This window comes from Mixophyes fleayi, chromosome 9 (assembly GCF_038048845.1).
Source record: "Mixophyes fleayi isolate aMixFle1 chromosome 9, aMixFle1.hap1, whole genome shotgun sequence".
NCBI lineage: Eukaryota > Metazoa > Chordata > Amphibia > Anura > Limnodynastidae > Mixophyes > Mixophyes fleayi.
The window spans coordinates 25,957,864-25,978,912 of NC_134410.1; the positions used below are offsets into that span (position 1 = coordinate 25,957,864).

General features: G+C 44.3%; 1 protein-coding gene across 1 annotated transcript in view; it reads left to right on the forward strand.

The window, feature by feature from the left end:
• LOC142101542 (uncharacterized) overlaps nt 1-21,049 on the forward strand; it is a 40,206-nt gene that overhangs the window by 5,815 nt on the left and 13,342 nt on the right. The window contains exons 2-3 of the mRNA XM_075185994.1: nt 19,861-19,931; nt 20,012-20,396. Of these exons, the coding sequence (XP_075042095.1) occupies nt 19,861-19,931; nt 20,012-20,396 (456 nt within the window). The remainder of the gene's footprint in view (nt 1-19,860; nt 19,932-20,011; nt 20,397-21,049) is intronic.

Consider the following 21,049-nt stretch of genomic DNA (forward strand, 5'->3'; position numbering starts at 1 on the left):
CACTCTAAATAAACACATGGACTAACAAGTAAGAGGCGGCCACAGCTTTATTTAAAGCTGTAGTAATTGCCCCCTTGCATTAGCTAAAGCCATAAGGCTGCTACATGCAGCCTTTGTTCCCTTTGTAACATAGAACCAGCATATAAAAAAACCTCACCATGTTCAAAAAGCGGCATAGGGGTGAGTGGGAGGACCAATCACAAGTCGCATTCTCTTCCCGCTCACACCCCTCCAGGACTGTGAGAAAGATGGAGGAGCCCCAGGAAAAATGGCTGCACAATGCGGCCCACGGAGCTTTGGTTAGGGGGATGGGCATGGTAGTGAAATGTTTTCTCAGGTGGCAGCTTGAAGAATTACAGAAGATACCAAAATATAAGCATAGGTATCTTTACCCTCAGCAGTTATTTACATCAGTGATGCTAATACGTGTATAAACTCCTGTAAATGAGATCTGTATAAACCATACATGTCTACTCTCCCGGACTATCCAGGAGACTCACGGATTTCGGGTAGTTCAGGAGAGCAGACTACCCTCCAGCAAACTGCCCACTTCCTAACGTGAATCACATTTGGCCCCAAGGTGTAAAAAACGCAATCGCAGCTTCGCGCCACGGAATTGTCACGCCTCTACCACGGTTGCCACTTGTTCTCCTCCAGAAGATCACAGAGGGCAGTTAGATAAAGTTGGTAAGTATGGTATTATCGGTGAGTTGTTGTCAACACTACAGTGTTCAATAGGACATCTAATGAGCACTCTACTGAATAACAGATATTAGAAGTCACTGTGGCGATCCATGAGCATGGTCATTGAACTGCTTGCTGATGTATAAAATCATTTCATAGCATTTACCTTCTTTTTTTTTCTCCCCTTCGGGAAATTCGGAGAGGGATGGGGGGCAAGAATCACAATATTTTGCCCTAGGGTCGCAGAGAAGCAATTCCGTAATTTCGCCATGTGCGGGGCAAAATTATGAAATTTGCAGTTAATTGAGGCCCCTACTCAGCTCACTTCAATAGGAATGCAGGAGAATGGCCAGTTCTCCCGGGAATCTGGGAGACCTACCTGGAGTTTGGGAGTCTCCCGTACATTGCTGGAGAGTGGGAACGTATGAGCAATGGGCATGTAAATGAAATTAACCAGGGGAAGGGATACAAACCACCAGCTGTGACATTTAAGGGGAAAGCATAAAGGGCTAGAGAAAGGGGAATCCATTTACATAATAATGTTGTTGACGTTTCTGTCCCATAGTAACATAACATCATTTTTTACTTTATGATGTAATTATTTTGTTGGTAGAATTATAACAGTTGCAGAAATATCTCAGAATTTTATGGCATTGCAAAACCACATTGACCTTTCCTCATTACAATAAAATGTGGTGTTAGTATCATTAATGGCGTCATATTTTCAATATTAAATATAAAGGAAAAGTGACTATATTTTAGACCACTTCTTGGAAATTCAACTTTGAGAGAATATTCCCTGCAGTGACTGAGCGAGTAACCGATATATATATAATATATATATATATATATATATATATATATATATATATATATATACACACACACATGCATTTCACTAAAAGATGGCTGATGCTGTTGGTGGAGGAGATTCTCTATATTAGGCCTGGCCATGCTTTGCCAGTAGATAGCCAACTGATAGCTGTCAGGCCATGGCTGGGACTTGTAGTTTCATAACACCTGGAGAACCAAAGATTGACCAGGCAGGTTGGGTATGAAAGGTCAACAGTTAAAATATCAACAGTCACAATGTCTACAGTCATAAGGTCGACACAGTTAAAAGGTTGACAGTCAGAATGTCAACATAAAGTCACTATATTTAAAACGGCAATACATGTAAAAAAGAAAACAAAAACGGAAGAAATGTAAAATAAAAAACATGGTGTTCTCCCCTCACCCCAAACAGCATAACCAACCCTAGTGCTGCTAGCCTAAGCTGGTACTAACAAAATTAGGAGGGAGCACTAGGCTTTGGCAGCCGGGGCTGGTGGCACTACAACAGGGAGACCCACAGTGTGGGGCCCCCCTGCCCTAATGCCAAACTTGCCACAGGCCAGTCAAAGCATATTGACCCTGGTGCACTACAGATGTCTTCATGCCCAGGCTGCCATTAGTTTTCTGGGCATTGCTAGCACTTGGAGGACCATAAGTGCCAGCATGCCCTGGCCCTCAAGGCCTGTAGTGCACCAAGGAAAAATGTAAATAACACACACACACACACGAGTTTAAAATTATTTTAATTGAAATAAAGACACCCCTACATTACCCTCATTCACCCTCTGTATTGCTCACCTACATCCAGGGTCTTCATCTGTAATAAATCCATAGATCCTTGGCAAAATAAAAAATCTTGGTAGACGATGCAAGACTAGCTCCTAAGAGCTCCCGGCACAAAATGAGGTCTTACATTAGTCATATTTATATCATGGGGATATCCCATGGCTTGAATATAGTAATTTATATTTACATTTTGTCTGTTGACTTTACAACCCTGTCTACATTTTACATGTCTAACTTTTAACTGTGTAGACACTGTGAACATGTAGACATTCTGACTGTCGACCTTTTAACTGTGCCGACCTTATGATTGTAGACATTTTGGTGCAGACATTGTGGTTGTCGACATTGCAACTACTTCCCGGCCAGCCCTGCTCTGTATTCTACATTGCTGACTTCAGGGGACACCACAGGCTTTTTAGATCCGCAAATGCTCCTGAGAAACTGCTGCCAGAACGATTGTGTCAGACTTAACCGTAACCAGAAACAAATAAGCATAAAGCATAAGTCACAAAGAATTTACACAAAAAGCCACAAGTACATGAATGCAGAAAAACACACGCAGGACAGACATTTGTCACATGCAATAATAACAGCCCTGATGTTCCATCACTTTCATGAGACATAAATACAAAGTTCACAGGGTGAAACGAGAAGTATTTCGTAATCTTGGAAAAGTAAAAATGAATGGGTGGAAGGGGGCTTAACTCTATAATAGACAATATTAAGTTGTGAGGAATCCTCTTTTTCTGAGCCATGTACATACCCAGCTCCTGGGTTTTAAGGGTATACTTACTAAGTTCCCCCTTCAGAGCCTGTGTGTAGGAGAGAGTGGCGCAGGGCATAACTAGGCCTGTGCGAGACGGACAACTGCCCATGGTGCAATGCTGAATGAGGGCGCAGTTTATGAATATTTGGTTAATTTGGTTAAAATTGAAGGCTAGGAGGGCGGCAGTTACAGCTCTGGAGTGGGGCCAGTGAGGACAGAGCAGAAAAAGCACAATGAGCTGAGGGTGGGTACCCCCGGGCATGGGGCTGGCATTGGGCTACATTGAGATGAGGTTGGGGCTATATAATGACATTAGGATGCTATATAGTGGCAATAAAGAGGCTATATGGTGGCATATGAGGTTTACACAATGCAGTTCAGAGGCCATACAGAAATATATTTATAATTGGTGGCATTATATGGCTATGTGGTGTTGTCACAGGATATGGGGTGGGATTATGATGTTATACAGTGGCATGATGAGTCCTCCTCCTGTTCTCCTACCACCAGCTGGGGTGATCAGCCTGCGGTAGCAGCAGTACCCCTTGTTTCGTCCTTTGATAAATCAGACCCTATATATCAACACCCTGCTAACATGGCACAGAAAATATATTGAGCCTGCAATGGCAATAACAGAGCAACTATAATATAGCATATGTACGGCTGCAAGAGTCATTAAACAGTCAGTGCTATCGGCGCTGGTAACCGTTTGGTATAATGGGCGAAGGGAAAAAAGTCAGATCACCGGCAAAACTCCCTGACGATAGAGGTTTTGGCCTTTTGACGAATACGCCCTAAAAATACCAAACAGGCTCCTGCTTGCTGTCACTAGAACTGGACTGATACACTTACAACGTTATTATACGCCCATTGTTGGATAATATCGTAACATAAAATTGTAAACAAACCTTTAATGACCTGTATAGGTGTCATATCAGGTTTTTATTATTGTGTTAGTTAAAGGGTAGATGAAAGACTTGTGCTACATCTTAACTTGCGAGGTATGATAAACACATAATATAACAATTTCTTGGCACCTGGGCAGTGGGGTTGTTGTCTCTACAGTGGACTGGTGCAGTGACATTAAACTATAACTTGTATTTGGAGAGATGTCACACACAGTGTTCCGCGATGGAATTTATTGCTGTGTGTGAAGATAAAACTGCACCAACCATACTTACTTCAACAACTTTGTTTGTTTCAATAAACTATTGTTCTGTAAGGAATAATGTACCCCTTTAGTGTACCGTAAGACGGACATTAGTAGTCACTTTACAGTTCTGTGACCTGTATAATAGCACTCGGCCTGGAGTCTTGTGCTTTTCATTTTCCCTTTTATCTCTTTTTCTCCCACGTAACAGTTAAACTTCTTTGCTTTGATCTTTTCTCGTCCGCTGTTTCTTTCCCTCAAACTCTCCTTACAGCGACCACCCCTCTCTCCTGCCTTCACTTGCGCCCCCCTCCCGTGATCCATCCCTGTACTCTGTAGCTGCATATAGAGGTGCTATCCTAAAGACTGTCGCTGTACCGTGCCAACAGAACCGCACACCCACCACTGTCACATTACACAGCACAAGTTGCATACATTGGAAATACACTTTACATTGTACACAGCCCTACAAGCGTACCATGGGCAATGTAGAAAGCCGATCTCTAATCCTGGTGGTTAGTGTAGAAAGCAGACTCCAGTCCAGGAGGCTAATGTAAAAAGCAGACCACTAATCTTTTTGGCTAACATACAAAAGAGACCCCAACCTTGCTAGCATCTGATCTGATGGCTTGTGTATAAAACAGGTACTAAATTCAGGTTTTTAGTGTATATAGGAGTTATGTAGTCTCTGCAGGAGGCGCAGCTATCACATTGATGCCACTGATTCCTTCTGCCTCCGGCAGTGACAGCAGAGAGTTCACCAATGATTGAAAGTCCCGATTAACATGCCAATTCCTGTTTACACACCTACACGACTTACCGTCAGATCTGTGCTCTTCATCTGCAATAACCATCTGCTGAAAAGATTGTGCACACTCTGGGCCTGATTCATTAAGGAAAGTAAGGCAAAAAATGAACAATTTTTCTCCTGGACAAAACCATGTTACAATGCAAGGGGTGCATATTAGTTTATTATTTTGTACATAAGATGAATACTGGCTGTTTTTTCATCTGTCACACAAATACCTGATAGCTTTATTTTTAAACTGAAATGTAAAGTTGATCTAGGACATGCCCTACCCCAACTATAAATCTGTCCCCACATTTTAAATTTACCTCCCCCTCCAATGCAACAAGGTTTTGCCAAGGTTCAAAGTTACTCATTTTTTTGCTTTCCTTTCCTTAGTGAATCAGGCCCTCTACATTTATAAAACCAAATCAACAGATGCGCTATGTTTTGATACTATAAAACATGATCGTGGGAGCATACACACTCTTGCAATATTTGACCAAACGGTTGTGAACCATGCGATTTGCGCCATAATTGCATAGGTGCGTACCCAGCTTTACTGTCCTGTGCTGTTAGAAAATTAACTATGGAGGACTCAGACTATACAGAGTGCACGATAAACACCCTTTATTATTGCACAATATTTGACAATATGGAAGGGGTACAGAATATACCCCTTCTGCTCAGGGCCATCTTAACAACATTATGGGCTCCCGGGCAAAGCAGTACACCGGGGCCCCTAGATATAGATATAGATATATAGATGTATACAGATATAGATATAGATATATAGAGATAGAGATAGATAGATGTACTTTCTCAGTGACCCTCGTAGGTTTTTTTTGCAGGTTTTTTTCTTTTGCAGGATTATTTATTCTCATTAAGAGCCCTGTCTATGGGGCCCCCTTGCCCGTGGGGCCCCTGGGCAGCTGCCCATCGTGCCCAATGGAAAAGATGGCCCTGCTTCTGCTTGAGGTCCTCCTGGTATCTGAAGCACCAGAATTGTTGCATTAGTCAGGACATCATCATACAGCCAAACACTGCTCTTCACACAGATGCCTTGGCTGAACTTACTGAGAGATGCCCACCCTAGCCCCCAATCCATCCTCTCATGCGGTATGTTAAACTGACTCTAGGTTTAATTAGCATTAACGTCCTGGCACAGAACTGAACCCCCTACTTGCTAATATCCAACTTGTCGACAGAACAAAGTTAATCCTCTTAGAGCTGGAGGCACGGAACTGTGGAGCTGACACGTTATCTGCCTGTCCTGGATGTTGTGTCCTTATCGTGTCTGTACAACTGGAAGCAGGATTCCAAATATAGGCTCCGCTTTTACCATCAGGTCCTTTGTCTAAGAAATGTCCATTAAGATGTATTACATTTCTTTATGACACCTCCCACGGCATGCTGGGATAATACTGTCATAGAACCTTTGTATTGTGCTCTAAGCTGGCAGTATATAGACAAACTAATTTATCTATAAGGAAGAGTTATATGAGGCGTTTAAAGTAGTTATTAGGAACAATGTTATACAGAGTAGTTGGAGTAATTATTGGAATGGGTTAAAGGAAGTAATAACATAAATTATAGGTAGGATACATATACGGAGTAATAAGAAGAGTTATACATACATATATATATATATATATATATATATATATATATATAAACAAATACGAGTAGTTAAATGGATGGTTTACAATAGGAGATGTTATATGGAATAATCAGAGTAGTTATAAGGAGGATTATATGGAGTAATTAGATAAGTTACAGTGTATGTGTTAGGAACCCCTCCAGCCGGCACAACACAACCCGGAATCTACTCTGCCAGTCAGGTGTTCACTGGAGCCCCTGATGGTGGGGACAGACTGGGCCGCAGACTGACAGAGGGTCGTGAAGTGCGTACCAGCTGGGGAGAACCCAGGCAAGAGGAGTCAGGTCCACGCAGAGGTCAAGGGCCGGCAGCAGACAAGAGTATTGATGAACAAGCTGAGGTCAGGGGTCACAGGCAAATAGCAGAACGGGTAAACAGGCCAGAGATCAGGGTCACAGGAAACACGAGCAAGGTCCAAATCAAAGCCAAGGGTCATACACGGGGAGTCAAATAGCGATAACAGGATACAGGACAGGAACTAGCAGGTTAGCAGACTGGAACACAGGAGCTATAACCGGCAATGAGGCAGCAGACCTCATTGCCTTAAATACCCAGCTGAACCAATCACAGGTTGAACACACTCCTGCAGGTTAATAAAGCAGTCACTAACAGAGCCAATCAGGGCTTGCCCCTGGCCTGCACAGTTGCAGGCTAATGCCTGTAATTGCCTCCTATAATCTGCCCATATTAATTAGCCCACAGGCTGTAGAACGCTGCGCCCGGCCTCCTCCTATTGCCGGGCCGCAGCTCTGAAGCGTCTACTGGTTGCCCCGGCAACGGCCGGGTTATTGCCGGAAATGACGTCCCGGTCGTCATGGCGACGGCCGGGACGCGGGTGAGTGAGTCGCGGCGGCTGGGCACCGCCGTGGCTCGTAACAGTACCCCCCCCTTGAGGAGGGGTCGAGGGACCCCGACATCCTGGTTTTCTAGGGAATTTTTTGAAGAACTCCTTCAGTTTCTTTGGGGCATGGAGTTGTCTCCGCGGAACCCAAGATCTCTCTTCCAATCCGCGATTCCTCCATTGTATGAGGAAATGCACCTGTCCTTGAACTTTTTTAGAATCAAGGACCTTTTGAATCACAAATTTTTGTGGTTCACTGGAACCTCTCCCAGGCACACTTGAAGACTGGGTTTGACCAGGAAATAGTATCGGTTTCAACAGAGAACAATGAAATGTGTTGGGAATTCTCAATGAGGCCGGAATTTTTAACCTAAATGCGACGGGGTTCACCTGTTTGATGATAGGAAATGGCCCGATGAACTTAGGGCCCAACTTCTTGCAAGGCTGTCTGAGCCTGATATTTTTTGTAGACAGCCACACCTTCTGGCCAACCTTAAGGGAGCAGGTGGTACGATGTCGGTCCGAATTTTTTTTTGCCACAAGTGAGGCTTGTCTCAATGATGAGTGAACTTTCTTCCAGATAACTCTGAGATCTCTTGCAGTGGAGCGGATCTCCTGGATACCAACGGACTGGAGTGAATACAGGGAGTTAGATCTGGGGTGAAAACCATAATTGCAGAAGAACGGAGAGATTTTTGTAGCTGAGTGACAGGAATTATTACAGGCGAATTCCGCCCAGGGTAACAGGGAAGACCAATTATCGTGGAACTCCGATGTGTAACATCGCAAAAATTTTTCTAGGGACTGGTTAACCCTTTCAGTTTGCCCATTTGACTGAGGGTGGTAGGCGGATGATAAACTGACCTTGATTCCGAGAAGGGTACAGAAGGACCTCCAGAATTGTGCTATAAACTGAGAACCCCGATCAGAGACGATGTCAGTAGGGAGTCCATGGAGCCTGAAAATATGTTGAATGAATAAGAGAGCCAAATCCCGAGCAGAAGGTAGTTTGGTTAACGGAATGAAGTGTGACATTTTGCTGAACCGGTCTACCACGACCCAAATCGTGTTGTGTCCTGCAGAAGGTGGTAGATCCACTACAAAGTCCATAGACAGATGAGTCCATGGTTTCGCAGGAGGGGCCAAAGGAACTAATTGGCCTACTGGACGGATCCTAGGCACTTTGTTTCTAGCACAAATCTCACATGAGAAGACATGCCTCTTGACGTCGGCAGACATGGATGGCCACCAGACCGTGCGGGAAAGGATTTCTAGCGTCTTGTAAATTCCAGGGTGCCCAGCAGCCCTACTGCAATGTGCTTCCACAAGAACCGCCTTTCTTAAGTGGACTGGAACAAAAAGTCGTTGCTCCGGAGTAGCATCTGGGGCTAATTTCTGGAATCTCTGCAGTGTGACATTCAGATCTTGGGTTAACCCAGCATGGATTATGGAAGGAGGAATAATAGACTCTGGGTTAGTAACTGGAACATGGTGTGCCATGAAACTCCTGGACAGGGCATCTGCCCAAACATTCTTGGAACCTGGTCTGTAGGTGATCAGGAAATTGAACCGGGTAAAAAATAATGCCCAGCGGGCCTGTCTAGGGTTTAAGCGCTTGGCTGACTGTATATATTGCAAGTTCTTGTGGTCGGTAATGACAGAGATCTGATGCGAAGCACCCTCCAACCAATGCCGCCACTCCTCGAAGGCCCACTTGATTGCCAATAGTTCTCTATTACCGACGTCGTAGTTGGCTTCTGCTGAAGAGAACTGACGGGAGAAATAGGCACATGGGTGTAAACGATTAGTATGAGGATCCTTCTGTGATAGAATGGCGCCGGCCCCGACGTCCGAGGCATCGACCTCTAGAACAAATGCTTTAGCTGGATCTGGATGTTTAAAGGACCTCAGCTGAGATAAAGGCCTTTTTCAGACTTTTGAATGAGGCTACTGCTTGAGACGACCAATTAGTTGGGTCCATTCCTTTACGGGTCAAAGCCACAATGGGAGCCACAATGTCAGCGAAGTTGTGAATGAACCTTTGATAATAATTGGAGAAGCCCAGAAACCTCTGTACTGCCTTTAGATTGTTGGGTTGTACCCAATCCACAATAGCCTGGACCTTTGTTGAATCCATAGAAAATCCCTCAGAAGAGATTACGTAACCTAAAAAGGATACCTTCTGCACCTCAAACTCACACTTTTCCAGCTTGGCGTAGAGATGGTTTTCCCGCAATTTTTGTAAGACTTGTTTGACGTGAGTCTGATGTGCGAGTAAAGATTTGGAATAGATGAGGATATCATCTAAATAGACGACCACAAAACCACCCAGGAAATCTTGGAGGACCTCGTTGATCAAGTCCTGGAACACTGCAGGCGCATTGCTGAGGCCAAACGGCATGACCAGATACTCGTAGTGGCCAGAGTGCGTATTGAACGCCGTCTTCCACTCATCTCCTTCTTTGATACGGATGAGATTATATGCTCCGCGAAGGTCGATTTTAGTGAAGACAGTAGCCCCTCTTAGCTGATCAAACAATACCGAGATGAGCGGAAGGGGATAGGTGTTCTTGACTGTGATATGATTCAATCCCCGGTAGTCAATACAAGGTCTTAACCCTCCATCTTTTTTTGATACAAAGAAGCATCCTGCTCCTACGGGAGACTTAGATGGCCTGATGAAGCCTCTCTCCAGGTTTTCGTCGATATACTCCTGCATGGATTTTGTTTCTGGAGCAGAAAGGGAATACAAACGCCCCTTAGGTAACTTGGAACCAGGAATAAGTTCGATGGCACAGTCAAAGTCACGATGTGGCGGTAAGGTATCAGCAGCCTTCTTGGAGAACACGTCCCAGAATTCATGATACTGTGAGGGAAGCCGCTCCGGAATAGGCTGAATCATACGCAGAGACAGTGACAAACAAGACTGTGTACAATAAGTACTCCACTTGACAATCTCTCCTTTTACCCAGTCTATGACAGGGTTATGACAGGAAAGCCATGGGTGGCCCAAGATCATAGGAACCGACGAACAATCGATCAGGAAGAAGGTGATTGACTCAGAATGGAGAGCTCCGATCTTCAACTGTAGTGGCGGGGTCTCCCAGGAAATCTTGCCACCAGGCAACGGACCTCCGTCTAAGCCACAGACAGTAATGGCAGAGTTGAGTTTTACCATCGGAATTCCGGCAGAGCGGGCAAACCCAATATCAAGGAAGTTGCCTGCAGCTCCGCTATCAATGAAGGCCGACAGGTCCACAGAGCGATCCCGGAAAGTGAGCTGTGCAGGGATTAATACAGCATTTTTCGGGGAGATAATTTGCAGACCTAGGTGAACTTTCCCCTCATTCCCTAGGCATGGTCTTTTCCCGACTTATTTGGGCAAGAACGGGAGAAGTGGCCTTTTATGCCACAGTATAGGCATAGACCTTGCGAACGTCTCCTGTCTCTCTCTTCAGAAGAGAGACGATATGCTCCTAATTGCATAGGCTCCTCACCATCCTGGGAAACAGGGACGAAGGCGGATGGAGGTGATGATGTTTCCTTTTCAGTTTTCCGCTCCTTATATCTCCTGTCAATTTTAATGGAGAGGTGCATCAGATCCTCCAGAGAACTAGGAGACGGGTATTGCACCAAAGAATCTTTAATCTGTTCAGATAGGCCGAGACGGAACTGACTTCGTAAGGCAGGGTCGTTCCATCCACTATCAGGTGACCATCTACAGAATTCAGCGCAGTATTCTTCTGCCGACCGTCGGCCTTGTTTCAAGGACCGTAGATGAGCTTCTGCGGAGGCCACTCGATCCGGGTCATCATACAGTAGACCCAGTGCCTCGAAGAAGGAGTCTACGGACTGCATGGCTGGACTGGTCTGCGGCAAAGAAAACGCCCAGGACTGGGGGTCACCCTGTAGAAGGGAAATAATAATCCCAACTCTTTGCTGCTCTGAACCGGAGGAGCGGGGTCTCATCCGAAAATAGAGCTTGCAGCTCTCCCTGAAGTTCCGAAACAGGGTTCTATTTCCGGAGAACCGATCTGGTAAGTTCATTTTGGGCTCACAGATGGGACCTGGAGTCGGTTGTGAAGCTTTTGTGGCTTCTTCTTGAACAGACATACGCTCAGCCAATCCCTGCATCATCTGATACAAGGACTCAACGTGGCCTGCTAGGGTTTGTGCCGGAGACGGTGTGGATCCACTTGTATCCATTCTAACCTTGTCTCCGTGAGTGGGCCGGTTATAATGTTAGGAACCCCTCCAGCCGGCACAACACAACCCGGAATCTACTCTGCCAGTCAGGTGTTCACTGGAGCCCCTGATGGTGGGGACAGACTGGGCCGCAGACTGACAGAGGGTCGTGAAGTGCGTACCAGCTGGGGAGAACCCAGGCAAGAGGAGTCAGGTCCACGCAGAGGTCAAGGGCCGGCAGCAGACAAGAGTATTGATGAACAAGCTGAGGTCAGGGGTCACAGGCAAATAGCAGAACGGGTAAACAGGCCAGAGATCAGGGTCACAGGAAACACGAGCAAGGTCCAAATCAAAGCCAAGGGTCATACACGGGGAGTCAAATAGCGATAACAGGATACAGGACAGGAACTAGCAGGTTAGCAGACTGGAACACAGGAGCTATAACCGGCAATGAGGCAGCAGACCTCATTGCCTTAAATACCCAGCTGAACCAATCACAGGTTGAACACACTCCTGCAGGTTAATAAAGCAGTCACTAACAGAGCCAATCAGGGCTTGCCCCTGGCCTGCACAGTTGCAGGCTAATGCCTGTAATTGCCTCCTATAATCTGCCCATATTAATTAGCCCACAGGCTGTAGAACGCTGCGCCCGGCCTCCTCCTATTGCCGGGCCGCAGCTCTGAAGCGTCTACTGGTTGCCCCGGCAACGGCCGGGTTATGGCCGGAAATGACGTCCCGGTCGTCATGGCGACGGCCGGGACGCGGGTGAGTGAGTCGCGGCGGCTGGGCACCGCCGTGGCTCGTAACAGTATGGAGAGCCATTTGTCAAGCAGACATGATATCTACATATTTAACATCAGCCTGAACAGAACTGGTTGTTGTTGCCACAAGATACATCTCTGTGTTACAAATTAATCTTGTAGCAAATAAATGGCTCCAAAAGGAACAATAGCAAGCTTTCATTGTTATAAAATACATCATTGGTAACAACACAAAACAACAAAGTTCTTGACATAATAGAGAGAGTAATATTTAGTACACCAACCACTGGATATATGAGAGGTTACACTAAATAATTGTAGTTGTGTGGAAAAATAAGGAGAGTTATAAGGCAGGCATTAGGTGATGTTATAGAGAGGGTTTAGTGTGGTTGTATAGGGATTAATTAATCAGTGTAGTTAGGGGTGCTGAGACAGGGGAGCAGGTACAAAGTACCAGAGCCCAGGCCTGCCTGTGTAGTGGGAGGGGCCACCAACCTTATTTAGCCACGCCCCCTTCGGCGACTATGGAAGGGGACCCAAGAAGAAATTCCTCTTGGCGGCCCTGGGTGTAGTAATAGGGTAAGATTATTAGAAGTAATAGGGATTTAGAGGAAATGATAGGTTGAGGTATAGGAAGGAAGGGAATAATAGGTGTAGGTTTGGAGAAAGGCAACAAGGAACAATAGAGAGAGGTATAGGTTGTGGTTAGAGCCACAGACAGGGCGGCCACGTGGTTATGGTGGCAGGGTTAGATTTAGTTGATCTATGCGGCATCCGGATAACATTTACATGACAAAACTGTAGTTTCCGAAATGCGACTTAATGTTTGGGGTTATTTTTTTACTACTCCTGGAGAAAAAAAAAATCTCCTTTTATAGGTCCTAATAGATTTACCACTCTGTCTAAGCTGGAGGAAAGTGCTTGTCTCACTCTGTATTTATAGGTTGGCTGCCAAGGAGTACTGCACGTTATTACCTCATATTGTGTGACAGACCCAGCCGCTGAGAACCACAGGGTCCACTGAAGGGAATTAAGATTCAGAGCACACATCACATTAGTTGTATACTTTTATTCCTGATACAGACTGTCTCAGTACAGCGTAGTAAGTATATACTAGAGTACTCCCTTCAACTTCTCAAAAATAAAGTGAAAGTTAGGCTGATTTCAGAGATATACCATCTTTGTACATTGGACAAGCGGCTGGTAGTCTGAAGACAGGAAATGTTCAGCGCACCATCTAGTTATTTCCCCCCAGTGACTGGGACTCTTTAGGCGCAGAACACAAATCATATGTTGTTGTTTTGGAAAATAAATATATTAATCCATAGGTAACAAGATGGAATTATGCGTCTCTGTTTCGTTTTAAACCTAAAATACCAAGTGCAACTCTTCAGCTGCAAAGAAAGCTTAACGCTGTTTCCATGATATACGAATTATCAGATATAAACGTTTCCTTCCTAATGCATTTTATGTGGAGATCCAGCAGCCACAGTCAAGCTGAGCTTTAAACCCATTAAGACTTTTGGCAAGAGCAGAAAGCTTGTCCTCCGCCCCCCGTCCTTCACTGGTTTACTCATTTCTAGAACCCCAGGGATACAGTAGGGGGTATCAGAGGAAGCACCTGAGCAGGCACGCAGGATGTTAGCAGAAACTGGCTCTACAGGAATAGCAGACACAAGGCAAGTCAAGGGCTTGTTTTATTTTCTGTGTATTTTGTATTTCTACCTATAGCTCCCAATCACTTATTCACTGATCAGGTAAAATGTTCTATCTTCTGTACTGGGCTCACTGCGAAAATCATATCTGCTTAGGTCGTAATAACATGTCTTTTGTTACATGTGCGCCCAAATAGGCTTTTGCTTTTATTTTTATTTTGTTTTATAAGATGACTTTCTTTCTACACAGAATCCTTAAGCTGTTGAGTAGCTGCTGTCCCTTCCTCCCCCACATACCACCCTGAAGTGCATAAGGAGAGGGAGAAGGGGGGCATGACAAATACCACTGCGGACAACAGCTCATACCATTGACATGGGGGGCACCTGCTGGCCTGCCCTCCTTCGTCTAGGGTAACAGTACTATCCTGAAAGGGTGGTGGTATATCCCACATGCCAAAGTCCTCTCTCCCCTCATTCTCATTAGATCACAGTTTCAACAGCAGCTCCGGCCAACCTGTGGCTCTCCAGTTGTTGTGAAACTACAAGCCCCAGCAAGCTTTGCCAGTAAATAGCCAGCTGATAGCTGACAATCTATGCTGGGATTTGTAGTATCACAACACCTGGAGAGCCACAGGTGATGGCCTGTTCTACACAGAAAATAACATGATTCGCAGTGAATCGCGTCAGTTTGACCCCACGCCGCCTCCCTACCCCACCTTAAAACAATGCTTTCGCATCTTTGTGATGCGGGTATGAGGCCAAAATGACGCAATTCTCTCCCCCCTCTGTTCTCACACCCCACCTCCACTACAGGAGATCATTGAAAAATTGGTAAGTATGATTTTAACCCATTAAACTGTAGATCACTTTGTTCCTATGTAGACCTGATCATTCACTTAATGAAATGTGTCACTTTCATTAGATGACTCTGTTCCTGCTTGGCACTGATTCTACATGCCATTATCATTGTATCACTTTGCTTCTTCACGGAACTGATCCTTTAACCCATTAACAATGTCAAAGTTATAAAACCATGCTGTTCCTATATGGACCTAACAGTTAGTCCATTAAACATGTCACTATAATTCCATCACTTTATTCCTACATGGAACTGACCCATTAACCCAGTGGTTCCCAAACTGTGTGCCAGGGCTCCCTAAGGTGCCTCGGCGATCTCACAGGGGTGCCTCGGCCAGGGACAGTGGTAAGCAAGGCGGGGGACTACCTGGTAATTATTTTGGCTTAGAGGTGCCTTGAAAAAATTGTGGAGACCCTAAGGGTGATTTGAACTGAAAAAGTTTAGGATCCACTGCTTTAACCCATTACAGCATGTCACTGTCACTAAATCACGTTAGTGATCTGTGTAGAAGAATGTGGCAGACACTCGTCACTATAAATTATTATTATTTGTCTCAGGGGAAGTACATGCAAGCACATAGGAAATCACATTCATTTCCTCACCATACAGGGCCCAGCTGTAATGATTGAAGGATAATTCTGTACATGGGAGATGGTGCTCATCTGTTGTCTTCTTTATATTAAAGGGGCTACACAGGAGTTAACTTGCAGATACACACACATAAGTCAATTATTTTCAGCCAAGAATCGTGCATAGCCTATAGCAATACTTACCTACTTTCCATACCTTCCGTGCGGGGCCAGGTATGAGTGTGACTTGACGTATTATGCAGCAAACCGTGACTTAAAGTTACTGCTCACTTAGGTCCCGATTCACGTTGGCACACAAGTCCGTTTGCTTGCCGTAACTTGCATGAAATAGCTTTGCGTGTTTTCAGAAATGGACCTTACGACAATGAACGAAATTGTACGCAATTCATGTCTGAACGCAAATGTCACTTATGACAGCCTAAGACTTGAGAGGCGGAATGGGGGAGAGAAGGGGCGAGCGAACGTAGGCCATGAACAGCAAGAGCGTGCCGAGGGAGTTTTGGCGCAGATGTGGCAGATTCAAGTCCTGTGATTCTCACAAATATGCTTGGTTTCACTTGTATCACTTGCACCAGCTTGAGGTCTTGCAAGGAAATAGTCTTTTTTGTTTATATTGTATTTATGTGTAATTATATAAATTTGTACATAGACTTCTTCAACGTTTCATAGTAAAATACGATGACGAATGGCGTGTTGCTGTTTTTGTTTTGTTTAAGAGGGAACAAATTTTCAGTGACTTGCAGGTGTAAGTGCCGACTTATAGTGAAGACAGACACAGCATAGTCTTTGTATTAAAAAACACACGTATGCGTGCCACTATTTAGAACAGGGGTGGGCAAACCTGTCCTCAAGGGCCATATCCAGTTCATGTTTTTAGGATTTCTTTAATCATGTACAGCTGAGTTAATCTATTTGGCTGGGTCAGTAATTATCCCACCTGTTTCTACAGACAGAAATCCTAAAAACATGAACTGGATATGGCCCTTGAGGACAGGTTTGCCCACCCCTGATTTAGAACCATACTTGTCAAGTCTACCTGAATGTCCGGAAGACTCCCGAAATCCGGGTCGGTCTCCCCGACTCCTGGGAGAGCAGGCAATTCTCCCGATTCCCGTCCGGCTCTGCAAATTAAATGGAGGTGCGGGGATTAGTGGCGCCATGATCGCATCATTGTGGCCCTGCCCCCTATTTTTATTAGCCAAACTAGTGGCTAACGACGCGATTCTTCGAGCCCTGCCCCCGCACACCCACCTGCCTCCCGGACCTCCCGGGACACAAGTTGCCAATATTGGCAACTATGGCTAGAACAGAATGTGCATGCAAGTAAAATAGACTATATAAACGCATTGTGAGCCTCATTGTTTGATTCATAAAGCAGGATGTAATACCCAGGAGGTGTCTGGGAAAACGTGTGTAGGATATTTTTGCTCCTAAGCAATGTAGGTGGCGGGTACAGTTTAGACCGCTCTAACGGCATGTAGTAACCTCAGAGTCTTTCAGTCAGACAGTTTAAAGTCCAGTGCTTAAGCCACATTAGCTACAAGTGGTGGAGAGAGAGGTGTCTGGATGTCAGTCTATGAATTGCGAGGTTCCAGAAGGGTTTGGTGCCCCACAAAATCACCTATATCTCTCTGCCACCTTGATACTGAAAGTATCCAATATTCAACTGGAAATTGCTTGTTCATTTAAGGGACAGGAAACAAACACACAGTTACATGCAGGGAAACCATTCCACATGAATTTATAAAATCAGTAAAAATATACTTATTGTAAGAAAGTCACAACATATGTAATACCCTGCAAATCACAGGTATAATACTGTATGCACTAATTCAGAAAACTATAAACCCCCTGAGTGCCTCTGGGAAGTTAAATGCAAATTGTGTCTGCCATTTTTGGGTGGACTGACTGCAAACTACAGCCCAGGCTGCTCTCTAGATCCCAAGAATGTACTAGAAGGCTTCATGGAGATTCTTGGGGAAAAGGGTGACTGGCTAAAGAGAGACGTAATGTGAGTGACTGCTGTGTGAACTAATGAAGGATCTTCCCATAAGGAGCCACTGAAACTATGGCTGAATTGTTGTCTTGAGGGATGTTTTCAGCCAGCCCAGAAATAAGCACCTTTGCAGTATAGGAAAAGACCTAACTTGCCACTGCCTATGAGATGTCAGCAGGACTCATATGAAGACAGATAAGTTTCTTTTGCTTTGCTATATTCAAGTTATTTAAGTGAGACATCAAACTGTGTTATTAAAACCTCTGACTGGGGCTGTAATATTACTATTGAGAGGTGTTATAACACTGGCTAAAGGAAGAGTTTGTTCCAGCCAAATCTGCTGTATTTAAAGTTATCTACAAGCTGATTGAAACTGCCTAAAATGGTTGCTGATGAGAGAATTGCAAGTTGTTTAACCCTACAATTGCTGGGAGAGAGTTGCTTATTCCATTAGACGGATTGCTAAGTGGACTACTGATTTCAACTTGTACAAGTAAATAAACTTCATGTGTCAGCTGAAACTTTGCTTAAACCTGTGGATTATAATTTACCCCATTGGGTTCTGTATATCATAGAGTGAACTAGAAAGCATCTAACCTGAATAAACTGGATTAATCCTTGTTGTATCTCTGTTGATGTTGGTCTGATAAGTATAATCTGTATAATTTCACTAAAAGGTTTGTGTTGATTTATGTTTACATATTGTTGAACCAAGATTCCTAACGTGATTTATTTTGTGACATGTTAAATAAAATTGCATGTTGATGGTATTGTGTTATTAATTCTACACACTACCACTACTTATCTGCTGCTGTGGTAAAGCCTTATGACACAAGCAAAAAGAATAAACCCACAAGTTTATGTAGTTTTAGCCCTGTTTCTTGTTTTATTCCAACACTACTGGGGGGACCTTCGCCTCTCTACCATACCACCGGGCCTGTAGAATCCTTCCTCATACTACTTTTAGGGTGCCAACCATCTTCCCCGTTACACATAGGTCTCATTTTCTTGTAATTATTTGCTACCTTAGGGCAGTGTGAGGCATGTGGGCAGACAGGGATACACTGGTGGAACTTAAGCCGTTGAACCGCTATGCTGTTACAGGTAAACAGCGTTCATCATTCAGGTTAATGGGTAGATTTATCAAACCTTATAAAAAAGGAAAAGTAGGTTTTGCCCCTAGTACCCAATCAGATTCTAGTTATCATTTATCTCGTGCATTTTAGAAAATGATAGCTAGAATTTGATTGGTTGCTATGGGCAACATCTCCACTTTTCCATTTTTTTGAAGGTTTGATAAATCTTCTACTAAGATTACATCGACTGATCACATTCTTGCTTTAGAATGCTGCGGTTTACTGGTCACAAAATAACAATATACAGTGTTTCTTCTCTGACGATGTCTTAAGGAGGATCAAACAAGTACTACAATCGGAGTTGTGTACAAAAGTTAAAAATGAGACGTTAACGAAGTCTTGCAAACGCATGAATAAAAGTTCAATGGCGTTAAATAGGATGCAGGACGCCAGAGAAGTAGATTCCTTTGAAAAACACCCACTTTGGGACTTGTCACAAGACATGCAAGAAGAAAGATGAGTAAAGAATCAACTTTAAGGACACAACACATACTTTTCTCCTGAGATGTCCACTAGTCGGTCTGTTGGCTTGAAGTTCCATAATGTAAGGGGTTAAGCAGACAGGTACTACAGAGCTAAGTGCAGATTGCTGCTAAGTGAGAGAGCCGGGGTCAGAAGACAGGAAGACGTCTGTCTGGAGGTGCAGCAGTGAGAGAAGTGTGGGATGATGAATGGATTATACAGATGGATGATAAGAGATGTGTTGCGATGAGAACTAGTGGTTGCTGGACCCCTGTGTGACAGGACAGCTTCTATCCAGTGATAATGCTCGGCCTATAGAGGTGACAAGTCTCTGAACCAGGATGTGTGTGCCAAGGACACATTCTGCCACCTGTGTGCGGAATGCCCGCTAATCTCACATCAAGCACTTAAGAGCAAAACAGGTTTGGAACAGAAGAAGTAGTAACAGAAGTTGCTCTATTCACTAGCCGTGGCCTCTCATATTCATCTGTCTTTTCTTCTGTTTTCTTACCAATTCTGTGGTGCCCGGGACTCAGCCGAATTGGTAAGAAACTATACTATACAGATCCGTCATATAGTATACACAATACAATACCATATGACGGATCTGACCAAATTAACACACCAGCACTGCATAGCATGTGGGTAACTTAGGATCATTATGTGAATTTAGACCCAATGCTAATATTTCTATTTTGATTTTTTAAGGAACAACCTCTGCGGGGACAAGTGCTGCCCAGGATGGAACATGGCACCTAAATCTGGAACATGCACGAGAGGTGAGGAACAAGGAATTACTGTATGAGTCTGACCATTATAAGCCCATATCTAATGTCTGCCTGTTTCTTTACTTCTGCAGCTGTCTGTACCCCAAGGTGTAAAAACAGGGGTGTGTGCAGGAAACCACAGAAGTGTGTATGTAAGGTCGGCTTTGATGGGTCTTATTGTGAGAGACGAAGCTCATCATCCCCGTCCAGGAATAGAGTCCCTACTTCTACCCCTCCATCTGTCAGGAGCAGAAATGAGTCCTCAGCACTGAAGGCCAGTACAGGAGATCTGAACCTCGTAACGTTGTCCCCTGTCCATTTCAACTCTCCCCTATCCAACACCCTAATGACAACAACAAGCGCCAAGGATGCCTTACCCAGCGCTGTGGCCACCAACATTGGCCTGAAATCTAGAGATGACCAGACACTCAACTCCCCAGCTAAGACCAGCACCTCCCTGAGCTGGCAGCCGCTCACGTAAGTGTCTTTGTCTTCCGTTTGTTACATACAAATGTAGGGTAGAATGGCTTGATCTAAAACAGACAGTTGTCACCGCTTATCCTTTAAACTGCATATCTGTGTGTATCTAGCAAAATTAAAAGGAGGTATTAGTTCATATTTTGATCAAAACATTTAAGCCTGCAATCCCAACGTCAAGGGCACCTCATTATATGCAGGTCCTACACTGACCTGTATGCTTTAAACACCATTAAAATGCAGTTAAAATCAGATGCACTCACCTCCCAGGTATAGGGGTTTACATCTAGCAAGGGCTGACTTGAGAGCCACACCCAAAAGTGCCTTAAATAGGCTTGATGGACAGCTGCTATGACAAAAAGGCAATATTTTGAGACAAAAGCAGAGAAAACACAAGCTCACGCTCGGTATATCCCATGTTGTATATGGTGCCAGCTGCGTGGCAATATAAATGCCCATATATGTATACAAAACAAAAAGACAGTTGTCAGCGCTTATCCTTTAAACTGCACATCTGTGTGTGTCTAGCAAAATGAAAACATGAGGTATTAGTTAATATTTTGATAAAAAAATTTAAACCTGCGTCCCAACGTCAAGGGCACCTCATTATATGCAGGTCCTACACTGACCTATATGCTTTAAACACCATTAAA